We start from the raw sequence: 24379 nt of genomic DNA on the forward strand, positions 1-24379 counted from the left end.
AAGCATCGAACAACGACAAAAGCCTAGTTTAACGCCCATGTATATAAATACTGTCGCACACTTGGCGAATGATGGTCTCGAAAAAATCTTTAAAAGTAGATATGCACGACTGGAGCAACCATGCACGAATGTAATGGCTAGCTATTATTTTTGTTTAGTCAATAATGTATTTGGATTGTTCGCACAAATAATCTCTACCACTTGGTGTAATCAGCTCAAGGACCACAAGTATGTTGTGTGTCACAGGTGATTTTTGTAATGTTTAAAAAATCACACTGTAGGAGTTGTTTACACTTCCTGTAGTGTATTTTATGCTGCCCTAAAATAATACACGCTGTTCGAATCCTCTGCCGGCAACCAAGGCCGGCACGACGTGTTGCCGACTTGTCGCCCCGACAAGCGTTTGGCGCGCTCGGCGTTCACTCGGCCACCAACGGTGGTGCGAATCGTGCAGCCGACCAAGTGCCGACAAGCGATTGGCGCGCTCGGCGTTCACTCGGCCACCGACGGTGGCGCGAGTCGTGCAGCCGATCTAGTGCCGACGTAGCTGGCAGCGCACCTCCGGCCGACCCTTTTCGGATGTCTGGTGGCCAGTGAAGTCGGCTGCCGGCTATTTGCCAGTGATCAGCCAAACGTCGGCAGTCGGCCAGCGTTGCTTGGGCCTCTAATACTGTATTTTTTAACCCTTGGCTAAAGATAGCTGGGACACCCGGTATATATATATATATATATATCATTTGTGTTAATTGTGGTTGGTTCATCTGTATTGAATGTTTTCTAAAATCGTTAGAATTTCTTGTGTTTACCAGAAGCAAAAAAAAAAAACTGATATTTGATGCTAAAATACTGCTCCAAAAATAACTTCCATTGCTCCAAAACACACATTTGGTGCTCCAAAGCTGCTCCAAAACAGCATTATTCCTGCTCCCTGAGCTGCTCCAAAACACTCAAGCCCGCTTCCACCCCTGATTTAAGTCATGTAATATCGCTTTCTGCGAATGACATTTCCACCTGGACCTGAATAAAGTGTCAAAATGGGAAAAGCAAAAGGGTTTTAACCTTAACCCACAGAAAAGCTCTTGCGTCCTTTTTCACAAGAAAGAGGTCTAGTTCCAGAGCCTCACATTGAGCTTTACAGGCAATTCTTACCTGTCAGCACAGAACACAAATTCTTAGGTCTGATACTAGACTCAAAACTCACCTTCATCCCATACATAAAGCTAAATGTCTGAAAACAATGAACATAATCAAAATACTCTCACACACGACATGGGGCAGTGAGAGAAAGTGCCTACTGAATCTACACAAAAGCCTTGTAAGATCACATTTGGACTATGATGGCATTGTGTATGACTGTGCGGCACTGAGCGCTCTGAAGATATTGGATCCGGTCCATCATATGGACATTCGCCTTGCCACTGGTGCTTTTAGGACCAGTCCTGTGCAAACTCTCTATGTTGAATCCAACGAGTGGTCACTCCATTTCCAGAGGCAATACTCTACCATTGCATACTTTTGGAAAGTGAATCCAAATACACATCATCCTTATCCTTCCGTCATTAATGACACTACATGCGCGGCCCTATTTCATAGCCCTTCTCACTGCGCGTGAGGAGGCTCTGTGAAGACATGGGTGTCCCACTTTTCATCCATGTGCAAGGGCGTCCGCAGAACTTTTTCCAGGGGGGTGCATCAGCAGGGGGAGGGGGAGGGGGGGCATACAACATAGGTACCTTTTGTTTCATTGTCGTGACATGACCGGCAAGGTTAGTCCTTAGCAGTATGTAACGTGCAAAGTTGGCTGGTAATCCTGAATGATGTTTCATGCGGATATGCGGGACTGGAGTGTGCTAATCAAGCTGTGTAGCTTACTGCTACTGCATAGAAAATTATCCAAAATTCCAAGGGGGAGCAGCTGCCCCCCCTTGCACCCCCCTACGGACGCCCATGTCCATGTGCTAATGGCCACAGCAAACTTACTACCGCACTGGTCGTGGCAGCAGATAGACTGTGACATGGCATTTATTGAAATATTGAAATATGCCCCAGAGACACATGCATGCATATCCTTGAACTTAAAGAGAAGTATGCTTGTCCAGCATTTTTACACTGATACATCTAAGTCGCATGCCGGTGTAGCATATGCAGCGATTGGCCTGTCATATTCACAATAAGGTGTGGGTGTTATGCACCCGGAAACGAGCATCGTTACAGCAGAGGCCTTTGCTCTGTTAACTACCGTAAAGAACCCTTAAATGCCTGAATTATGAAAGCGCCGAAGAAAAAAATTTGTTTTTCATTTTTCAGCTTTAAATAGAACCCTTAACTTAAATCAGCAGTTGTATTATCCAAAATGCAACGTTAATGCATACTTTTAGGTATGTCGCGAATTCGCGACAACTGGCACTTAAGCCAATAGTAGCTCAATATGTTCAATGCAACGCAAGTACAGCATCGCCGCATCAATGAAGCGTATCTCTTCAGGGGGACGTAACTTGGCGTCGTCATTTTTGGTAAATGCAAGTTTGACATTATTTCCTCCTACCAATCACGTGACATCGTGTCGGCCACCCTGTGTGCCCTAGACTCCGCTGCCCGATATAGCCGACTTCTTGGGAGCCGACAGAATGACATGAAGGTGACGGCACCGAGAAATAGATCTAGCTCACCACGAGACAGAGCCAGTCCTTTGTTCGGATTTTTCTGCGTCGCAAACAGATTGCTCTGTTGAACGATGTGTCCCGTGAACATGTCATAAAAATTCCTCTAAATATTCAATAGGAGTTCGGACAGTGTCACATTGAGGATGAGCTGTTTTCTAGTGTGGTACTTCCCGCTGTTCTTGACAGTCTTTTTTTTTCCACCGCAATGCATGTTTTGGAGAGGCACTAGCTTGGCTGATCTACCACATCTTCGTCTTCATCCTTACTGCTCGATGAAGACACTCGTGCTTCTGCATGAGGATCGACATCGTCGTCTTCGCTGTCATTGAGACAGCTGTCGTCACTTTTATCTTCAGGTGGCAAGCGCGTCCGAAGCCTTTTTTCCCCATAAAATGAGCGGAAGTCTATCATCAACTTGTCATACCAGCAGTCATCACTGACTGACTCAAATGCCGGATGTCGCGAATTCGCGACATACCACAGAAGCGAGGATTGCGCAGGAAATAACGTACTTCAAAACAACGTGGCATGTCGTGTGCAACCTCTTGTAGGCGTGCACATCGCAAAAATTTTATAGGAGATGGAACTTACGTTCTCGCGCAGAAAACAACGAAGAAGTGAGAGCTGTTGCACGTGCTTCGCGCTCTCCGGCAACTGATACACAACACTGGGTTCCAGCTTGAAATACCTTACATGCAATGGCGCTAGATCTCTCGTGCTGAAAGCTACGTTCGCCGCAAATACGTGACAGCCGCCGGTGAAGGCATCAACGCGTTTCGTCTGTTAATTAATTGGCGTTTTTCGGTATGTCGCGAATTCGCGACAACCGGCACTAAAGGGTTAAAAAGCCTTGAGTTAGAAAAGGCAGTAATATTTACTTACTCTCTAAGTGTAGTTAACACCTTGGTAAAAGTCCAAAAGCATAAAAATCCAGTTGTTATAGTTAATAATCTGTACTCTGTTCTGTGCAGCATATACAGTCGAACCCACTTATAACGATCCCACATATAATGATCTATCGGTTATAACGACCATATTTGGGTGCACTTACGATTTTCCTATGCTAACCATTGAAGCTGCGTCCAGATATAGCGAACATTTTTCAAAGCCTCCTACTTTTACAACGAACACTTCAGACATGGTCGCGGTAAAAATATGGTGCATACGAAGCGAAAAAAAGTTAAAATATGCCTTCTAAAGCGTGACAGGGGCGCGCGCTCGCGCGTGCCCCGCTCCAGTTTACTCGCGACTAAGATACCCAGATCGGCGAGCACCGCACGCAGATTTCGGACGCTGCGAGCGAGGTCGCTCACTTTCCAGGCGTTTCTTCAGTGGTAGAATGGCAGTGGGGGAAAAAAGAATAGTAGGCAGCATGAAGCCTTGCGGTCAGCTTTCGCACAGTAACCTTTCCTGACGCCGTTCTCTGCAGCTACGACCGCCTGAGATGAACCAAAAAAGGCCTTGGAACGCAAGAAGGCATAAATGCAAGAAGTGATAACCACGATAACTTTCCATCGCAAAAAGGTTCACTGCGTCCCTAAACTTGTCGACGCCACAATGTGCCGCGAAAAGTCATCCGTCTTTTCGGTAACGGCAGAGACCGGTCGATCGGTGATTACGACTTCTGCGCGATTTCGGCGATGCCTTCGCGGATAAGCATCAGAAAAGAGCGAAGGCGAGGTGGCGGCCGTCGATGAACGTGCCATTATGCCTTACAGCTGACAACCTTATCACAGTCATCTGTAGATATCTGCTCGGCTGCGCGTGTGGCGTATTAAGCCGTACACTGCGGATGGACGGCGGTACGAGCACGCCATGCTTAGCCATGCTGCCGTTCGCAAGTTCGCCGCTGCCGCGTCATGCGAGACCGCTTTAAAGTGCGCATCGCTCTGTTGTTGAGCGGCGCGGGCACCGAGAAACGTCGATGCACTGACAGCGAGCGTATACTGCGTGTTTGACTTGATGACAACAGAAGTGCGCCGCGCATCGTCGTGCAAAGCCGCGAGAGCATCGCGGAGACGTAGAGTGCGTGTTGCTTGGAAAATGCTTGTTCTCGCCGCGTTGAACGAAGAGGCTAGTCGCCGCACCCGTACACGGTCCGGAGTGAAGCAAGCACGAAGAACGTACAAACGCGCATACGGCATACAGCAAGCGGCCCGGCAGTGACTCCGCGACCCGAGTAGGCGATGCGCTGCACGCAACTAGCCAGGGATGATCGGCTCCACGTCGCGGTACCACGCTTCGGTGAAACGGTGTCAGCTCATTGCAAAGGCGGTTAATTCACTCGTGAGCATGCAGCGGGCGTCGCTTCACGACGCGAAAAGGCTTAGCTTGTCACCTAACGGGTTGTTAGCACTTTAATAAAAGTGCACAAAGAAAAAAAAAACGGCTTAGCCGCCAAGCGCACGTTTTTAAGGGCGAGTCCATATACAACGAACTACTGATATAACGACCACTTTTCGCGACACTTTCGAGTTCGTTATAAACGGGTTCGACTGTACGTGTTAAACCAGCATGTCACTCTTTGTTGGGTGCCGGGCCATGGGGGATGGAAGGAAATGTCCTTGCCGACGAACTTGCTGCATCTACAGGGATGAAAAGTGGTCACACTTCCTTAGCTGTGCCCGTTACAGATTTGAAGCCTCTCCTCTGCAGTCAACTCAGAAGCTGTTGGCAGAACGTGTAGGACAGAGAAACGTCAAACAAACTTCACTTAATTAAACTTTAGCTAACTGGCCATCAATGACGAGGTCCCGGAGACGTGATGTCTTGCTCTATCGCTTAAGAATAGGTCATACCTACAGTACACTCAATTACTTGTTGATTAGTGAGGACCCTCCCACCTGCAGTAAATGTGGTGAAGGGCTTACAGTTCTTCACGCTCTGCTAGAGTGTCGGCAAACTGAACCTGAAAGAAAGGAGCATTTTCAACAGGCTTACCGAGAAAAATCTTCCCTTGCACCCAGCAATGTTCCTCGGAAGAGATCCAATATTTGACACAGACGTAGTGCTAAATTTTGTTAACAGAACCACAACACTGCATATTATTAGTCCAAAAAACTCGTAGCACGGCCTTCCTTGAGAGGCCGCTGCTGCAATGGTTGTATACATCATATAGCACATGCTCGTCGTCCTTGTTCCCAAGGACCCTGACAAGGTATAAAGTGCTACCTTCATTCCAGTTTCTTTTGAGAAGTTCATTTATGCATGCCATATCTGCACGTTCATTGTATGTCTCAGCAGTCATAACATTCTTTCAAATTTGTGTCTTACGCATTTTACAGCGAAAGTTTTTAGGCACATATACAGCGAACGTTACACACTGCCACTTTCATTGACTGCGTCATCTCCTACACATCAAATACCATTTGGCACTCTTTGGCCATCATTTGGCCCTTGTGCCACCAAAACAGCACATATCATTATACGACAAGCCACTATGGCATCAGTGGTCAGTTAATGTGCATTAGGCTTCATGAGACTGGGTCAGGGATCCGTCCAAAATACATTTTAACCGTTAGTATGTTTAAACGGGCGCCTATAAACCAAGTTCTACTTAGTCGCCGCATGATAAGTGATAATTTTAATGCCTTCACGACACCACCACTCAACGATATTCCAATTAAGCTGATATGTCTTCTCCGTTTTTACGATCGCATGCTAGTTCGGCAACTTATACAAGCATATAGTACAGTAATTTATGCAACAGCCCCTCCTCCTCCACCTCCCCTCCTATTGTACATGAAGAAAAAAAAAAGAGCACGCGATCGGGAAATTTATTTCGCATAAAAGCTTGTAAAAATTGAGGTCTGTGAAAGTAACATTTTTGATATTCGATTGGAAAGCTGCCATTCAGTATTCGCGCACCCCTAATTTCTGCATAAATATGAGAAGTGGCACCAAAAGATGGTTTACCAAGAGGCGAGAAAAAGTACATTTGACAAACACTGACTAACAACTGAGTACTGCAGAGCACTGCATGAGTGGAGAGAGGCGGTACCATTGTAGTGGGGGGACTGCGCCCGTTGACACCATAATTTTAAATAAAGCGGATTGGAGGTCTATCTACACTCATGCATCCATCCAAGGTTGCCGCACAAAACATTGCGCACGCTAGCCACACTACTTACAGCGTTCTCTTCTGGTGTGTGGTTGGCAGCTCTGGTCCTCTGGCTCAGAGTCAGCATATTCTGAGCGCAGCTCGCGATCTGAGCAGGAGCCGCAGTGTACTAACCGAATGCATCGGCGATCACGGAGCAGCGCCTGCAGTGCCACGGCGCGGGCAGCGTGGAAAGCCACCAGGTAAACACACATTCGCGCGCGACGTCCACCTCTCAAGTACCTCAGCGCAGCGACAGCTCCACGAACTTGCTTGCATCAATTTGGTGATCATCGTTGTTTGAGTTGCTACCTTTAGGGCCTTCGGTTGCGATGTGCTGTAAAAGCAGCACTGATTATTCTTGCGGATTCAGTAGCTGCCTTCGCTTCGACATGATGCAGTTAACCCTTGTTGAATGCATGAAGACGGCACGGACACAATCCAACAAACCCAATGTTGTTTCGAACAACGTTTCGCTTCGAAACTTCCGAAGGTGTAAATGCTAAAGAAATGCACGCTGTTATCTGTCAACAACCACGGCATCCAGGGCGTTTAGTGTCACATGACATGTCCTCTCAGCCAGATTGCACCAACGATCTGACTTTGAAGTCAAAGCGGTTGTGAGTGCTCTGAAAGAACCGTCCGAACATGGTCTGAGCACTCAGCTTCTACCACCCGAACGCACGTCCACTTTTCAGAGCCCTCTGGAGCGCCCAAAAATGACCATCCGAATAAGCCATTAATCATCATACAAAATAATCTCTAGGAGTTCTTTCTGAACGATGAGCAACCAGTGCAACTGCTTTGTTTTTCTGCTGCTGCAGCTGATAAACGAGTTGCCTGAGCAATGGTTTGGCAAGCAATGCCAGAATGCGATGATGCTGCCGAAGCAGAAAATTGTTGCCGCCGAGACTTAAAGGCATGTCTGTCTCAAATGCTTTGCCTCGTACATAGCAAAATCAAAACACCTGAATCAACTGCACTCCAGTTGCCCATTACATAGTATCGTGATTGTTGGTGACATTTTTTGCTCCTGCCACTGTCGGAGGAATTTCAATTGGACTAGTGAGGGAGAACGTGTAAAGTTGGGGAATTTGAAAATGCCAAGCTGGTTGGACACCCTGACTCAGTGTGCATGCTCTGAAGCATGTAGGTGGAGTTTACATAGAGCATTATGCCTCATCCGTGGACAGTGTTGACATGGAACTGTTTGCATAGCCATTTTTGCAGCCAATCATTGCTGTTGCTGGTATGTAAGACTTAATACTGCATAACAGAACAGTTAGAGGGAGATGGGAACATAGGACGTACATGTGGCGAAACGGTAAGACAACTGAGATGCAGAGGCACACTATGAAGAGAATACAGGTGCAGTCATTATCATGCAATGGATCTTACCATTTGATATCACACTGATTTTTCCAAGCACTGCCACCTGATGAAAATGGCGATCGAATTCTATGTCTCTTCATTTCTTTTGCTCTAATACACAGTTGAATTTGTAAATATAGCAGTGTTTTCATGCTACGCTACATTGCAGCGCTAAATCATTTCTCAGCATAGTAAATTTCAGCTCCACAAATCGCTCCCAAGAGCCTTTGTGCTGTCCTATCTTGCCCATTACTACAACTGTTGCCTCACCGGGTGTGATTGGTGTGCGCTTATGGTTCTTGTTGCAGGCTATCACACCACCTAATGCTCTGACGCCACCCAGTGCCCAGAGCTGCATGCCGACTGCAGCGGCTGTGGCAGCAGCAGCAGCCACAGCCAAGATTCAGGCAATGGATGCAGTGGCCAACAACGCCCTGGTAAGTCAGGCAATATTATGTATGCACCTACTCGGTAGGGGGATGTTAACCCTTTGCAGTCTCTCTGCTGCAGTGGTCCGCTGTCGGCACCACACGCTGCCCAAATATCGCTGAAAGAGGTGGTGACATCAAATTTGCGGCTTGCACTTTTTTTTTGTTGCAAACCTTTCTTATTGCTAGCATGATGCACACACCAAGATTCATGTATTCTCGCTAAATAATTTAATATCCCCTTATTTATGTGAACAACTTTCGGTTTCAGTTTCTGGGCGTTGAGTTGGACAGTGATGTCACTGTATAGGAAGCTGGAACACGTGGGCCCATAAATCTGTGATGCACACAGTGCTGCATCGTCTGCTCTCGCACACACATGCGAGCAACCGTCCGGATGCCTTCAACACTCGCTAAAATTCTCGAATAGAGTGTTTAAACGATGGCGTTCCAGACACTGCGATTAGACTCAACTTTGTCGGGAAGGCACAAGGTAAAAGATACTTTTATTGAGCTGAGCTTGGAACCGCCCTGCCTTCAGTTCCTAGCATCCCCACCTCGCGTGTTCTCTTGCTCCTCTTCTTTCTTGGTTCCTTGACCCAGCCCGGAATGTGCAAATAAACAACAAGAAAATATTAACATGTACAGTACTCCAGTATACGCAGCGATATTTACAAAGTACCAGGTTACCGGACGATGGTATCGACATCTTGTGACACTTCGTGCAACCACAAATATAGGTCTCTTTCTTTGTTTTTGCTGAGTGACCATAGAATACATAGAGAATTAGAATACATTAGGTTTCAGCAACAACAATTCTGTGCTTGCCTGGTTCATATTAGCACCGCCAGGTGGCCCTACTTATCTGGACTCTCACGCTACAGTAACCTCTTATGCTAAAGCAAAGAAGTGTGCGAACAAGCACTTTGCAAAATGCCAGAAAGCTTGGCCAGTTCGTCTACGCGCTGAGAAAAACAAACAAATGTAGGTTCACAGCTACTGCTGTCTCGGCCTGTCTGGGGGCAGTGTAGCTGTGGGTCACCGCTCATTGCACGTCACTCTAATGTGGTCTGACATCACTAAATCGTTCGTTACGCTTCCTACATAGTGAGCGCGCTGTCAGTTGCGCTAGCGATGGGTCTCGATCCTGAGAATGAGCATTTAGGCAAGCTTTGGAAGCGAATTAAAATATATCCTAAATCATACCTGCCAACTCTCCCGAATTGTCCGGGAGACTCCTGAATTTGGACCTAATCTCCCGATTGTACGAATGTCATCTCGAATCTCCCGAAAAGTGGCCACCACAGCAGAGGCGGTTTTTTTTTTCTCTCATTTTTTTAAGATCATGCGCGTACGTCAGCCTTTCCTGCTGTGGTGTTGCTGCGGAAGAGCACTCGCCACCACACTTCTATTTCATTGTAACCATATCGTTGAGTACTGCTGAGTACATTCTAGGCAGTGCGCATCTGGGCAAAGGCTGGCCGCGAGAAGCGCTCGCCATTGTACCGAAAGAAGGCGAGGGAAAAGGTACAGTCTCAACGGAAAAAGATTTGCAAAAGTGAACAGCGGCCAGATCCGCGGCGCTGATCGAGCGCTCCTATAACGAGACGGCGAGACTGTCGAGCACATTCCATTTTCCAAAGGAGGGGCGGCCGGCAGTCCGGCGGTAAGTAAGCGGCTCCCATTGTGCTTTGCACTCTCGATATCGGCAATATCGGCGTGCTTGGGAGAAACAGCACCGCGTGTCGCAATCTTGCTGCTCCGGCCACCGTTCAGTTCATTTGCGGCAATCGTTTCCATTGAGCCTAGCCAGAACTTTTGCGTCTCCGTCTTGGCCCCCGCATTTTGTACGCTATGCCGTCTGTCGTGGGGGTTGCATGTTTCCAGAGTTCAGTTAGAAGGTCGATGACGGCGTCAAAACCAAAGAAGTACTTGCAAGGGTTTCTGGACTCATACACAGCTGGGTTTCCGTGCTTTGTGACTTCGCGGAAAGGTGACAAGTACAGATTCTGGACCACGTGCTTTGTGACTTCGCGGAAAGTTGACAAGTACGGATTCTGTACCACGTGCTTTGTGACTTCGCAGAAAGGTGACAAGTACGGATTCTGTACCACGTGCTTTGTGACTTCGCGGAAAGGTGACAAGTACGGATTCTGTACCACGTGCTTTGTGACTTCGCAGAAAGGTGACAAGTACGGATTCTGTACCACGTGCTTTGTGACTTCGCGGAAAGGTGACAAGTACGGATTCTGTACCACGTGCTTTGTGACTTCGCGGAAAGTTGACAAGTACGGATTCTGTACCACGTGCTTTGTGACTTCGCGGAAAGGTGACAAGTACGGATTCTGTACCACGTGCGCCTATGAACTGCCTTGGTGCCTTCACAAGTAAAGAAGTTTGGTTCAAACAGCTTAAAACAAACATCCTTACCCCTTTCTGATGTCAGTCTCCAGTCTCAGTAATTTCCGCTATGCAAAAAGAAAAAAAAACCACTCCCCCCCCTCGTTGCGGTCTCCCGAATTTTCATGCTGTGAGGTTGGCAGGTATGCCTAAATGCTTGCTGTGTCCTACACTTGAGTGTCCTTGCATACAGAGGAAGCCTGCAGCAGGCTTTTTAGCCTCTCAGTTTGGTGTCTCCACCCCTTTAAGCACAATATCAACTGCGTAAAGAAACATCTAATGAGTTTTTCTTGCCCAGTTGTTGTTCTTTCACGGTGGTCAAAACTGGTGAAATATCTTCGGACCACAATGTCCAGAAATTCAGTAAAGGTGTTGGACCGCAAAGGGTTAAGTTTAATAATTTCAAGTTTTCAAACTTCCTGTTTTCGACACACATGCACATTTCATTTCCGGTCATGCATTTCTGGCATCTGTGACATACCTAGCCAACTAAAGCAAGGACGCTTGTGTTCTAGCACTGATGCTTGAGTTGGCGATCATGGAAACCACAGGGCCACCTGTTCAGACCCCTTTTTTCATAACTGGATACCCAGGTGCAGGGGGCATGGCCCACTGGCGTCAATTTTTATGGGTTCCTCAGGGGTGCATTTCAAAGGAGTCAATCGGAGCGGTGGGTGGAGTAGCAGAGGGGTGGGCAGCATTTCCACCGCTGCCCACTGTGGGGAGAACCCTACACCTGCTTATAGTGAACAGCATATTGCAGAGCTGATACGTCAGCCTTAGGAATGACATGCACCTTTATATCTGGTTGAACATGTTGTGGATATTACTGGATGCACATGGCAAAGATAGTGAGACCCTCCAGTGTACAAATATATGTACGGTGGTGGTCCCACGACGGCCATGTTGAACATGGTTGTAGTTCAACTGCCAGAGCTTGAGGTGCCACTCCATGCATCATGCCCTCTCGTTTCCCCTTCTGTTGTGCATCCCAAGGTAAGTTCCCAAAAAAAGGGTATAATTAGAGCTGTGTGAATAGCAAAATTCTGAGTGCGAAGCGAATTCGAATAATAAAATATGAGTGCGAATCGAATCGAATATTTTTCGAACGGTTGTCGAATATTTGTCGAATATTTTTTTTAATACTTCGAAGCAAAATTACAGGAAAAAAAAGTTGCAGAGGATACCTAAGCATATTCTTATGAAACAGCAACATGAAAGTGTTTCTTTTGGGTAGGTTGGTGAAGCGCTGGAGGGGTAATGTTCCCTAGTTGTCTTATCAAGAATGAGGCAATGCAGAGGCCGCATTGTACTTATTTACATAATTTGGTGCCGCCAATGTAGTGTCGACAACACTTTACATGCGAAAGGTAAAGACGCTATTTCTTCACCCTCTCCTCCTCCTTCAACTTCTGCAGAGGCTCAACTGATGGGGCTGACAAGGGCGCGCTCCCTTCGAGTCTAATCTCCCTTCAACTTTTCGAGTCTAATCTAATCTGCCCCACAGATGCCAATGTATAAGAACATCTGAAATTTCGGATGCTGAAACTCTTCGGCGTCCAATTTTTCGGACTTTCTGCCCAAATGTCAGGTCCGAAATGGCATTAATTAAAGCCCCCACCTCTGTCGCATCTCTCAGTAAACTTGTAGGTTTGAACCAGCGCTTTCGTGAGTCAATCTGTTTGCGGCCGTAGCAGAGTCCGAAAGGCAGCTCTGCCGCACTGCTAGAGTGTGATGAGGTGAAGCATATCGAAAATGTGAACGGGCCACTGTCACAGCACAGTGCAGCTATGTCTTTACGGATAAGCACCAGAAATGCACGGAGACGTGATGGCGGCAGGTTGCGAATGTGGCCAACCTTTATGATAAGTATCTTCAACTAACTGCTCAGTAGTGCATGTGGCCTAGCACAGTGGTATGCGTACAACCCGAACGCACCGCGCCGCCGTTCGGGCTGCCTTTGTGTGAGACTGCTAAGTGCGCCACACAGACGCGCTGCCTTCACTAACGAAAGCAGCTCACCATCGCTGCTCCCGTGTGCAATCGCGAATGGAGTGGCCGTGTCATAACTAGGCCTATTGGAACGAACGCTATCACGGCAAACGCGTGCGTACGGCACAGCAAATACCCCGGCAGTGACGGCGTCAGCTCGGTTGGCGATGTGCTGCGCACAACTAGGAACCATCGGTGACATTATGGACTGTCGAGTGTGTCGTGCTTGCACATGTGCAAAACACATTGGTGATTTTTCCAAGCCGATTGGAGCCCTATATAATTTTATTCAGCCTTCTTTTTCACATGTATGAAACTCTCAACAGATCTTTTGATGAGTGGCGGCCATTGCAGAATGACATCATGGGACTAGACCTATGCGCCACCGCTGCCTGTTTTTGCTCTTGCTGCTTGCGCCGCCGCCAAAGACCCAAGAGTTACCACACCGCTGCGCGAAATAATTGCGGCGCGCCGCTGTTTGTCTTTTCTTTTTTACATGAACGGAGAATTTGGGCATAAAATCCATCTTTTCACTGGGGGGACCTCTTCTTGATGTGTTCATGTAATGGACTGTCCATTTCAGCTGCTGCTGATTGGCGGGAGCTCAGCGAGCAGCGCGCTCTCTGTTTTGCGGTTCTTCTTCCGCGACGTCATTTTTGACGTCACGAAGCTTTCACAACTCTCGACACAAATGAGAGGGACGGAATGTGCTTCAACCATTGAGAGAAAAGTGTTAGGAGGGAGCGCGCCTAAGCTTCAAGCCAACCTCTACTAAAGCTGCTACCATCTCGGGTTCGTGTCCCCATGCCCATCATGCTCCTGTTCCATTTCCTTTTTTTGGTGGGCTCATGGGAAAATTTAGGGGTGTGCAATTAGTGAATTTAAGAACCGAATCGAATACGAACAGAACAGCGATGACACCGAATCAAATATGAATTGAATACTATTAGAAAAGTTTTCGAATAGTAAGGCAACCATATTCAAAGCAACCCTAGAATGGTAATGTAACCATTGCTGAAACAACCCAAGACTTCCAGAACATTGTATTTGAAACAAGTATTCACTAGCTTTAACAAAGGAACATTGCTATTACTTTCAACCGACAAAAAAAAAAAAACAAAAAAACGCGCAATTTTGTAAAGTGAGGCAAGCTCGTATACAGCAGCAACTAGAGCCTTAGGAATATTGTAACGAACAATTCAGGTAGTCTAGTGAAAACTATTTATTGAGGGCTAACTTGTGAAAAACAAGAAGCATTCGCCTTCTTGATCGAGCGGCTCCTCACTTCTTCTTCCTCTCTTTTTCTGGTCATAATCTCACGCGATCCGATAGCGTGCGGCGAAGGCGCCATTGTCCGCTGGGAGTGCGCGCGTAGTTTAAAGACTGTTTCGTGGCTTGTGTCATTATTCCCCCTCCAAACGCATCGTCCCGATGCGTATGGCGGCGAGGGTGTTATCTGTTATCAGCGTCGGTGATAGTGGTATTCAGCACAAAGTAGAGAATGTTCACTGCCGGTCGTAGTATGGCTTCATTCTGACCACATGGACAGTTTTTGTGCGACGTCGGCATCTTGATGAACTCATTTGTCCTTCTGGCGTAACCTCGTAGTTCAAGGGGCTAATTCAGCAGAGCACTCGGTAAGGACCGAAACAACGACGTAAAGCTTTTCGGAGAGGCCAGGGGTTTGTACGGGAGTTGATATCCATACGTCACCTGGTGCATACTCGACTTCTCCTCGCCGCAAGTTGTACTGGTCCGCATCGATGCGCTGCTGTTGTTGAATGCGGTGTCGTGCCAGGTGACGTGCTTCTTCAGCCCTCTGGGTAAAATCGCTGATGTCAGGTTTGTGTTCAACATTGTCGCTGACGGGCAGCATTGCATCCAGAGGCGTGGTGACTGTTTGGCCATAAACAAGCTGGAAGGGTGTCACTTGAGTAGCCTCCTGCAATGCGGTATTATAAGCGAATGTGGCATACGGTAGTATCCTGTCCCATGTACGGTGTTCCAAGTCTACGTATATTGACAACATATCGATCAGTGTTCTGTTGAGACGCTCGGTCAGCCCATTCGTTTGCGGGTGATAAGCAGTTGTTTTCCTGTGGCAAGTGTGGGTAAGCATCATAATGGACTGTGTCAAATCGGCTGTCAATGCAGTTCCTCGGTCTGTAATAACAACTTTAGGGGCAACATGCCGTAGTACTATGGAGGTGACGAAGAATTCTGCTTCGATGGCTGTCCCCCTGATCAGAGAGGCTGTCTCGGCATATCGGGTGAAGTAATCCGTCGCTACTACAATCCATCCTTTTCCTCATGATGATGTCGTAAATGGACCAAGCAGATCCATTCCTACTTGTTCGAACGGGGCCTCTGGGGGTTCTATTGGGTGAAGGACGGCCGGTTTTAGTGGAGGCGTCTTGCCTCATTGGCAATCCTGTCAAGTTCTGACATAATGCTGTGCCGAATTGAATAATTTTGGCCAGTAGTACTTGGCACGAATGCGAGCGAATGTTCGAGGTGTCCTGAGGAGGGATCATCGTGATAGGCTTCCAAGATTTCGGATCGCAAGTTCGAAGGGACGACAAGTAGGAATTTCTCGGTGCTGTGCTCAAAATTCCACTTGTACAGGACATTATTTCTTATCACATACGATGACAATCCCCGTGTGAAAACTCGTGGAACACGGACAGGGTGTCCTTGCAGATACCTGATGAGCAGAAGCAAGTCGGCGTCAGACTGCTGATATTCAGCCATTTCTGATGTGGTGATGGCTCCAAGAAACGGACAGTCATCTGCATCTTCCGCAGGCGCAGATCCGACAGGTGCTCGTGACAAGCAGTCAGCATCACTGTGCTTGCGGCCAGACTTGTATACCACCGTTATGTCGTACTCTTGCAGCCTCAGGCTCCATCTTGCAAGTCGCCCAAACGGGTCCTTGAGATTTGCGAGCCAGCACAGCGAGTGATGGTTGCTCACCGCTCGAAATGGTCTACCGTATAGGTATGGTCGGAATTTTGCTATGGCCCAAATCACCGCGAGACATTCTTTTTCTGTCGCCACGCGAGACATTCTTTTTCTGTCGCCAAATAGTTAGTTTCCGCCTTCGAAAGAGTGCGGCTAGCGTAAGCAATCACTCGCTCCTCTCTGTTTTGCCACTGAACGAGGACGGCATCGAGGCCCAAATTACTTGCGTCCGTGTGTATGTCTGTCTCCTCTTCGTCATCAAAAAACGGCAGGAAGTGGAAGATGGAAGCTGCGATGAAAAAATCCGTAAAACAGGGGGTGGATGCTCGAGCCAACGTTTCGACAAGTGGACTTGTCTTCTTCAAGGCTGGAACTGATTTCCTTAGCTATCGTGTGTATATGCTTCGTGCCCTCTCCAAAAGAGGGGAGAAGGGGTGGGGGGAGAGAGGCCACCGCGACGATTGGGTGAGTCATAGGGACGGAAAAAAAAAAAAAAAAGGGGGGGGGGGGAGGACGGGAGGGTGTACGTTTCACTGAATGATTGTCAATGGAAGCACGTGGCATTTTAACAATAGTAGGTTCGAAAGCTTAGAAGAAGGGATTAACTCTCATTCGTTTTCGTTGTGTATGTACCATATCGAATCGATTCGAGAGCCCCCTTAGACACGTTAATGCCTGCTGGCTGGAGTGTATTGAACTTGTGAATAAGGTATGACTCTGTATATTTTCTGTCTCTTGGGGACCGGAAGTTTGACTGAAGTATGTAAAGTTTGAGATCTTCGAAGTTGTGACCTGCTACATTAAAATGCTGTGCCACTGCTTTGGTTCTAATAGTTTAGGCGGTAGGGTACCAAGAGCACATCTGACCTTAATTTTAAGACCTTTCGGAACTTTCTTTTCTTTAATGTAGCTAGAGTATTTCTTCAAATGCATTCTGTAGTTTGTTTGTTTTGCGGCGAGTTTACGGGATTGGAGAAAAGACGGAGATTTGCGGTTGCCTTTCCTGTCCTTGGTGTTTGTTAGTCATTTCTGTTGGAGTCGGGCAGACCTCCGGGGCACAACATTTTCAGGGGGTGTTTTCTTACTACTCTTTGTGTTAGTGTTGAGGTCTGACCCGATGTGTGTTTCTGTATCTGTTTGTTTGCTAGCGTTCGCAGATGTCTCTGTTAGGGGAGTGCGTGAACTTGTTGCCTCTGCTTTTTGTGTGGGTTCTGTTACTGGTGTTATTATCACGTCCACCGTCTGAGTAGATGCTTCTTGTGTCTTAGCTACGGTGGGGCGTGAGTTGCAGCTAGTGCTTGTAGCATGTGGAGCGTGTTGTTCGGGTTTGTTGGACGGTCCATTAGATTGTGTCATTGGCTGCGTCTGTTTAAATTCATTCCTGATTCTGTACTTGATGTTCCTGCAAATTACATTGACGCCTGAAAAGTTAGGGTGTAGTCCGTCCCGAGCGAGCATAATGTCAGGGTCCTGATGAATTTCCGCGTGGTGGATGACATCAACGTTTTTGTGGGCGTGTTCAATGTCCAGAAGAAATTCGTTAACTTTACGTGATCCTCGTGCATGAGCTAGGAGTGTGCGTGATTGTGCAATGAGAGATCGGTGTTTGTTTGCGATCCTAGGCAGAACTGTTGTGAGGGTGAGTTTTGCGTCTGGTCTGTTGTTCTGCAAATCGTTTACCAGAGTCTTCAGGGCCTCCACAGTGACGTCGCCGTTGTTGTGTGTACAGTCGTTAGTGCCACAGTGAATGATGAAATGCGTTATGTTCTGTGGTGCAGCGGCGACAAAATCTTGAATGTCATGTGTCGTGGCTCCGCTTTTAAATCTAATGTATGGTGCATGTTTCCCTTGTGGAAAGTGGTGGTGTATGTACTTGTACTGACTGTCTCCAATTAAAGCTATGTGCGCTAAGGAAAGTAGAGGACACTCACCATGTTTCATCATCTTCCATCAAAGGAAATCCAAAAAACGGCAGGAAGTGGAAGATGGAAGCTGCGATGAAAAAATCCGTAAAACAGGGGGTGGATGCTCGAGCCAACGTTTCGACAAGTGGACTTGTCTTCTTCAAGGCTGGAACTGATTTCCTTAGCTATCGTGTGTATATGCTTCGTGCCCTCTCCAAAAGAGGGGAGAAGGGGTGGGGGGGGAGAGGCCACCGCGACGATTGGGTGAGTCATAGGGACGGAAAAAAAAAAAAAAAAGGGGGGGGGGGGGAGGACGGGAGGGTGTACGTTTCACTGAATGATTGTCAATGGAAGCACGTGGCATTTTAACAATAGTAGGTTCGAAAGCTTAGAAGAAGGGATTAACTCTCATTCGTTTTCGTTGTGTATGTACCATATCGAATCGATTCGAGAGCCCCCTTAGACACGTTAATGCCTGCTGGCTGGAGTGTATTGAACTTGTGAATAAGGTATGACTCTGTATATTTTCTGTCTCTTGGGGACCGGAAGTTTGACTGAAGTATGTAAAGTTTGAGATCTTCGAAGTTGTGACCTGCTACATTAAAATGCTGTGCCACTGCTTGCACAGCATTTTGCACAGCAGTGGCACAGCATTTTAATGTAGCAGGTCACAACTTCGAAGATCTCAAACTTTACATACTTCAGTCAAACTTCCGGTCCCCAAGAGACAGAAAATATACAGAGTCATACCTTATTCACAAGTTCAATACACTCCAGCCAGCAGGCATTAACGTGTCTAAGGGGGCTCTCGAATCGATTCGATATGGTACATACACAACGAAAACGAATGAGAGTTAATCCCTTCTTCTAAGCTTTCGAACCTACTATTGTTAAAATGCCACGTGCTTCCATTGACAATCATTCAGTGAAACGTACACCCTCCCGTCCTCCCCCCCCCCCTTTTTTTTTTTTTTTTCCGTCCCTATGACTCACCCAATCGTCGCGGTGGCCTCTCCCCCCCCACCCCTTCTCCCCTCTTTTGGAGAGGGCACGAAGCATATACACACGATAGCTAAGGAAATCAGTTCCAGCCTTGAAGAAGACAAGTCCACTTGTCGAAACGTTGGCTCGAGCATCCACCCCCTGTTTTACGGATTTTTTCTTCGTCATCAAAGTGTGCAAGAACCGGGTCGTTTTGAAGCTGCCGTCGTAGTTCATGGAATGCAGCATCTTGCTCACTCGTCCAGACGAAAGGCACATCTTTTGTCAGACGTGTTAGCGGTTCGGCAATCTTGGAAAAATTTTTTACGAAGCGTCTGTAATAGGCACAAAACCCTAAAAATTGCCTGACAGCCTTCTTATTCGTGGGTCTTGGGAACTTGCCTACTGCTGCAGTCTTCTCAGGGTCAGAGTGGATGCCTTCAGAACTAACCACATGGCCCAGGAAAAGGAGTTCGCGGAAACCAAAATGGCACTTTTGTGGCTTTTTCGTTAGCCCTGCTGAACTAATAGCCTTGAGAACGCTTCGTAGTCGTTCCACATGCTGATCGAAGGTGGTCGAAAAGATTACGACGTCGTTGAGATAAACAAGACAGGACTGCCATTTTAACCCGGATAGTACAGTGTCCATCATCCGCTGAAACGTGGCAGGTGCGGAACAGAGGCCGAACAGGAGTACCTTGAACTCGTACAGCCCATCTGGAGTGACGAACGCTGTTTTCTCGCGATCTCTTTCGTCCACCTCTATCTGCCAGTATCCACTCTTGAGGTCCAAAGAGGGAAAGAACTTTGCATCCCGTAATCTGTCAAGGGTGTCATCGATCCATGGGAGCGGATAGACATCCCGCTTCGTGACAACGTTCAACTTTCTGTAATCTACGCAAAAGCGAAGGTGTGGTCCTTCTTCTTTACTAGCACCACAGGCGACGCACACGGGCTGGCTGACGATTGTATGACGTCGTCTCTAAGCATTTCTTCAACTTGGCGTCTGATGCCCTCTCTCTCTCTTGGTGACACTCGGTGGGGGTGCTGGCAAATAGGCCTCACCGAGTCCTCAACTATGATGCGGTGTTTGGCGATAGATGTCCTCTGGACTTTTGATGACATCGAGAAACAGGAGGCGAATTCTCGTACAAGGCTGTCAATTTGCCGCTTCTGGTCCGGCGATAGGGCTGTGTCGATGCTGATGGGTGCGAGTATGCAGTTTACGCTGTCAGAATTGAGTGGTGCCATATCATATGAGCCCAAATCTGTAATCTCAACGTAATCGTTCAGGCGGGCGATGACGGTTCCCTTCGCAATATGCTGCACCTCGTTTCCGAAATTAGTCAAAAAGACATTCGCGCACCCATCACGCAGCCGAACAAGACCTCGTGCCATACATATTCCTTTTTCGAGAAGCCCAGTATTACTGCCTGCCATTCTTTCATAGTCGCTGAATACGTTGCTTCTTACGGCGACAGCTATACTGGATCTTGGGGGTACTGTTACGTCGTCAGCCACAATCTGGAGCGCATCGTATTGCTCTTCACATTCGAATGTCGCAATGGCGTGCTTTGTGGAGAAGGACACAGACGCTTCCTGCAAATTTATAACTGCACCGTTTGCCTGCAAAAAGTCCATTCCAGTAATTAAATCCCTTGAGCATTCCGACAGGACAATGAAGCTGGCGACGTACGTGAAGCCACGTATTCCAATTCTAGAAGTGCACCTGCTGGCTCGGTTGATCAGGTGTCCTCCTGCCATTCACACTTGCGGTCCTGTCAAAGGAGGCAGCACTTTTTTCAGTTTTCTGGCAAGCTCTCTACTCATAACTGAATTGTCTGCACCTGTGTCCACTAAAGCAGTAATTTTGCAGTTTCTGCACCCATGCTCGTGTCCGTCGTTATATCCCGGAACGAGCGCTGGAGGTTCTGTTGCGTCAACAGCAGCCTTACCTCCACAGGTCGCCGATTTTAGTTTTCCCGAAGCGGGCTTTGGGAACGTCGCCTTGGGGAACTTGAAGATGGACGCGGGCTTGGTGATCTATACCTCAGTGACGCCGTTGAGCGAGGCTGATGCTGTTGTGAGGTGTGAAGGCTTTGACGCATTGACAAGTACTCCTGGATTGCAAAAGGGCGTTCTCCATTTCTTGAGCAAGGAGCGTTTACGAAGAAACTCCGAAGTCCTGCTCGGCAGTATTCGCACATCCGGTACAGGTGGCCAGCTTCGCCGCAGTGATAGCAAAGCGGGATTCGATCGGGAGTGCGCCATATGTCAGCCTTCCGGACTCTCATCTCGGGAGGGGGCGGCGTGAAATGAGGTTCAGGTAGATGTGTAGTTGCCGTGACGAAGGTACGTCCAGGTGTTCTCCTGAGTACCTCGGCATACGAGATCGCTGGCTGCACCGGCAACGACGCTTGAGGCTGTTATTGGGGCTGCTGTTCATGGACGGCTTGCCTAACTTCTTCGCGAACCACTTCTGCGAACGAGGAGATTGTAGTTAAGTTGCTGTTTAGCTGCTGCCTCTGGAGCTCTTCTCAAACTACAGATTGCACGAGTTCTCGCAAGACATCGATGCTGTTCCCGAATACTGCGGACACCCCTTCCCCAGATGCGACGTTTACTTCTCGGTTATAGAGCCTGGCTTGCTGTTGGAGTGTCTTTTCCATAGTTGTCGCCTCACAGCGGAATTCCGCGACGGTGCGTCGAGGGCTCCGCACCAAACCGGCAAAAAGCTCCTGCTTGACACCGCGCATCAGATGCCGAAGCTTCTTGTCCTCGCTCATGCTCGGGTCAGCGCGGCGAAACAAGCGGGACACATCTTCGACATACATTGCCACACTTTCGTTGTTCTGTTGGCTTCTCGCTTGCAGAGTGGCCTCAGCTCTTTCCCGGCGGTCCGTGCTCGGAAACGTGGCCAGCAGCTCTCGCCGGAAACCGTCCCATGACCGGAAAGCTCCTTCACGGTTTTCAAACCATGTTCGTGCACTGTCTTGCAACGCGAAATAGACGCGGCGGAGCTTCCGGTCTTCAGCCCATCCATTGCACTCGGCGACGTGCTCAAGACCTTCAAGCCAATCCTCCGTGTCTTCATACGTATCGCCGTGGAAAGGCTCGGGTGTCCGCGGCTGATCAACGATGACGTGGGTTGCGGCGACTGGTGATGTCATTTCGGTATTGCCGCCGCAGACAGCCGGTGGTTCCCTAGCAGGCTCCCGCAAAAGAGGAAATTCAGGTGACTCACCACGCAGACGACGGCTGGTGCGCTGGTGGACAGGCGTGAGCTCGTTGGGTTCCAGTCGGCGTGGCTCAGGGCTTCAGTCTCTAACTTGAACAGGGCTTGAGATCATACCCAACACCACCACTAGAATTGTAACGAACCGTTCAGGCAGTCTACTACCCCACTTCAGGGGGCGGCGGCAGGTGGAAACACAGTAGTATGGTGTGCTCTGGCACCGCAGGCTGTCGTCGCAAAAAGAGCCACGTTTCCGGCGCCAGACGGCACACTACCCCATTCCAGTATACCATAACGCTGCTATGCCGTCATGCTCCATGCTCTGGTCTGAATTCCCAGCAGGCTCCTGTTTAATTTTTTATGGCTGGGGAGTTGGGGAGTTATTCTCGATGTGTCCCCCTAATGGACTGTCCATTTCAGCCGCTGCTGATTAGCTGGAGTTCAGTGAGCAGCGTGCCCCCTGTTTCCGGTGCTTCTTCCGTGTCATTTTGACATCATGAAGCGTTCACAACTCTTCACACAAATGAGGTGCACTTCAAAGCAACGAATGCAGCCCCCAGAGATTGGATTTTGGGTGCACATCTCGGAGGCCGGGCATGAACTTGGATCGTGTTAGCCATTGAATTAGGTTTAATGCGGTCGCCCGTCTAACACACCTGTGAAAGCCGGTACGCGTTCCCTACATCATTCTCGAACATTCTGGATACATTCATATGCAAGTTCAGACTTGACAAGTTCCTGTTTCTGTACATTTTGTCCACTTTCTTCTTGCACTGGGAACGTGCTGGTGGGTTCAGTGCGTCGACGTGGTCAAGAGCGAGGCGACATGTCTCACTGCTTTTTCCAGTTACTGAATGCGCTCTGCCAAAATGGACTCTCCTTTGGATGGGCACATCGAGATTAGCTCCCTGGAAGTGATCGTATCTTTCCCTCCTCCAGAAGACTCTCAACGCTACGGTGTCCTCCAGCCTGAAAGGCCAACAACCCAAATCGCTGGGTAGCATATTCTTGGAGTCTTGGACTTCGTACACTGTGCATAGATAAATAAAATAGATAAGTAATATATATTGATGCGTTAGTACACTTTTTTCCTTTCATTTTTACCAGAGTAAATCGATAAATAAATATATAAGTAAAGGCAATGAAAAACTGCCAGCTGAGTTAGTTGGTAGATATTCATGTTAAAAAGCATGACGTGCAAACACGGACACAAAAGAGAAGTCAAGAGAGTGAACAGTTATCTCACGTAGCGCCTGATTGATAGGTATTGCCTGTTGCTTGGGAATGCGCGGATAAGTATTTGTGTCTACCTTCTTTTTCGCCGCTAAAGTAAGGAAAGGACAGCTGGAGTTTCCAGTTGTCCCGTACTAACAGAGCTCCCACTCTAGTATTTATGTATACGTGAGAATCTTCAATATGTGAACAATTTGATCCAGTTTATTGTTTCTTTAATTTGTGCGCATTCGGATATACAGAGATAAATCAGTGTTTTAGTGTTCATCTGTGAAATTTATATACTATTTTTACTTGTTTTCTTTGTTTTGTTTGTTTATGTACAACTTACATGTACAATGAAGCTTCCCTTTGTACGATTTTTCAATTAGCAGCGTTTGTGGTGTCTTGACTGTTCTCTTGTGTCCGTGTTTGCATGCCCTGTCTTTTGAAAGGGCCCCAAAACAACCACTGAAAATACAAAATCGAGCGTGTTGTTCTTTCTAGGTGTTTATTCGTCTTTTTGGCGCACTTCGTGACGTTAGGACGGTTATTGACGTTGCATCATTAGGGCACATACTCTTGATTAGTCCATATTCGAGAAATGTCAGTTGTGAATTGTCTTCCACCCTGCTTTGCCATGCTGTCGCTCACCCGTTCTTCCTATTCTCGCATGACTATGGTGCGCGATTAACCGACTTCACTCCATTTTGTGCGTTTCCGATAGTGCAAGTGGAGATACCAGGGTGTAGCCGACAAGCGCGAAATCCTGATAGGTTCAGCGCTTAGTGCTGACATTGTAGGCGGGCTTTATGAAGAAATATGTGGGGCGGCGATGTCGCCTGTAAGAAGGGTAATGAAGGCGAGAACGATACCAATGGAAAAGGCGCTGGAATATTTTATTCTTCCAGTGGATGAACTCTTTACAGCGGAGATGATGCAGCTCCCGAGAAAAAAGGCGAGCTTGCTTCTACGGTTTTTGTATATTTTTTTATTGCGGTAACAAATACATGAACACTCCGGACAGGTGCCGTCATGCTCCGTCCAAAGTCGCAATGAGACAAGCTGTCATGCTCCGTCCAAAGTCCGACATGAAACAAGCTGGCCATCTCCGTCACATGGAGGGCGCATGC

General features: G+C 47.8%; 1 protein-coding gene across 1 annotated transcript in view; it reads left to right on the forward strand.

The window, feature by feature from the left end:
* Window positions 1–24379, forward strand: part of LOC119379462 (poly(U)-binding-splicing factor half pint) — a gene marked incomplete in the record, with an annotated part of 282418 nt that overhangs the window by 142306 nt on the left and 115733 nt on the right. The window contains 1 exon segment of the mRNA XM_037648765.2: window positions 8442–8570. Within this exon segment, the coding sequence (XP_037504693.1) occupies window positions 8442–8570 (129 nt within the window).

This window comes from Rhipicephalus sanguineus, chromosome 1 (genome assembly GCF_013339695.2).
Source record: "Rhipicephalus sanguineus isolate Rsan-2018 chromosome 1, BIME_Rsan_1.4, whole genome shotgun sequence".
Lineage (NCBI taxonomy): Eukaryota > Metazoa > Arthropoda > Arachnida > Ixodida > Ixodidae > Rhipicephalus > Rhipicephalus sanguineus.